Here is a 1,053-nt window from a genome sequence, read left to right as displayed (position 1 = left end):
GCAGTGCCCAGGAGGTGAACTAGCACCTCTCCAGCTACCAGTCCACCACCATACTTTTGGCCCGTATGGGGACTTGAACCGGCTCCCTACGGACTGAGCTACTCCCACCTCCAAATAATCTAATAATTTTGATTATGTAGCGCATTCAGGGTTTCCCGCAGAACATGTGTTCGTTAAGGTGGTAGGGTGGGGGTTTTGTCGTCAGACCCCTTCGCAATACACGCAGGGACCCTCATTTTGTTACCATGGAAGTGTGGTGCTATTTTGAGGCTTTTGTGGTATAGAAATAGAGATTTCCTTTTACGTTACCCTCTGGCCAGAAGGCTAGCATTTTAAGCTAATTACTGGTTGGTGCTAGCTTGCTTCAAGCTAGAGACTTGGGCCGGAATTGTCCTTTAATATTTGACTGACCTTGTAAATGTGAAAGGCAATTGGGTGCAGGTCAGTGTCAGGGCGGCTCTGGTGCAGGGTAATCCTGACATTAACTCCTGATGTCACTGCTGACTCATCACACACGGAAAAAGGGAAACAAGGGTTCTGCCAGTGAGAGAGGAAGTTCCTGCTTCCTCCGGCCGTCTGTCCCTCAACCCACGAGCCCCGGAAGTAACTGGTCTCCCACTCTCCATCTGTTGTCAATGGCAGGGAAGGCGCTGGACTTTTCAGGGCACTGAGGAGGAAACCAACATTGTCATGTCAGGAATTCCCTCGCAGCACCTTACACGGCAAAACATGGAAGTTGGTCAATCCATCAAAAAAAATTTGTGGGGTGACAAATTGACCAGCAGATAGCACCATTTACTCGCGGTCATTATAATTTGTGTCCACAAATAAGTAATAAACAGGGATCAACTGAAAAAAATAATGTGAACAAATGTATAGATCATAGAAGACAGATCCAGACCCTGGACTGGGCATTTCATATTCCTCGAAGTTCAAGCTTCATACAAAGTTGATGTCATGTTCATGCTAATGTTTAACATAAACGGCGTTCTTTTGCTTCAATAATTATTAATTGCTATGAGGGCCCTCGGGTGTTGAGTCTGGAGTTCAGCA

The 1,053-nt window shown here is 46.3% G+C and overlaps 1 protein-coding gene across 2 annotated transcripts in view; it reads right to left on the bottom strand.

The window, feature by feature from the left end:
• The window catches only part of capn10 (calpain 10), a 10,970-nt gene that overhangs the window by 2,602 nt on the left and 7,315 nt on the right, over nucleotides 1-1,053 (bottom strand). For both annotated transcript variants that reach the window (XM_032531492.1, XM_032531491.1), the window contains exon 10: nucleotides 412-667. In XM_032531492.1, coding sequence (XP_032387383.1) covers nucleotides 412-667 — 256 coding nt within the window. The remainder of the gene's footprint in view (nucleotides 1-411; nucleotides 668-1,053) is intronic.

Source organism: Etheostoma spectabile, chromosome 12 (genome assembly GCF_008692095.1).
Source record: "Etheostoma spectabile isolate EspeVRDwgs_2016 chromosome 12, UIUC_Espe_1.0, whole genome shotgun sequence".
NCBI lineage: Eukaryota > Metazoa > Chordata > Actinopteri > Perciformes > Percidae > Etheostoma > Etheostoma spectabile.
This window is presented reverse-complemented; position numbering and strand designations above follow the sequence as displayed.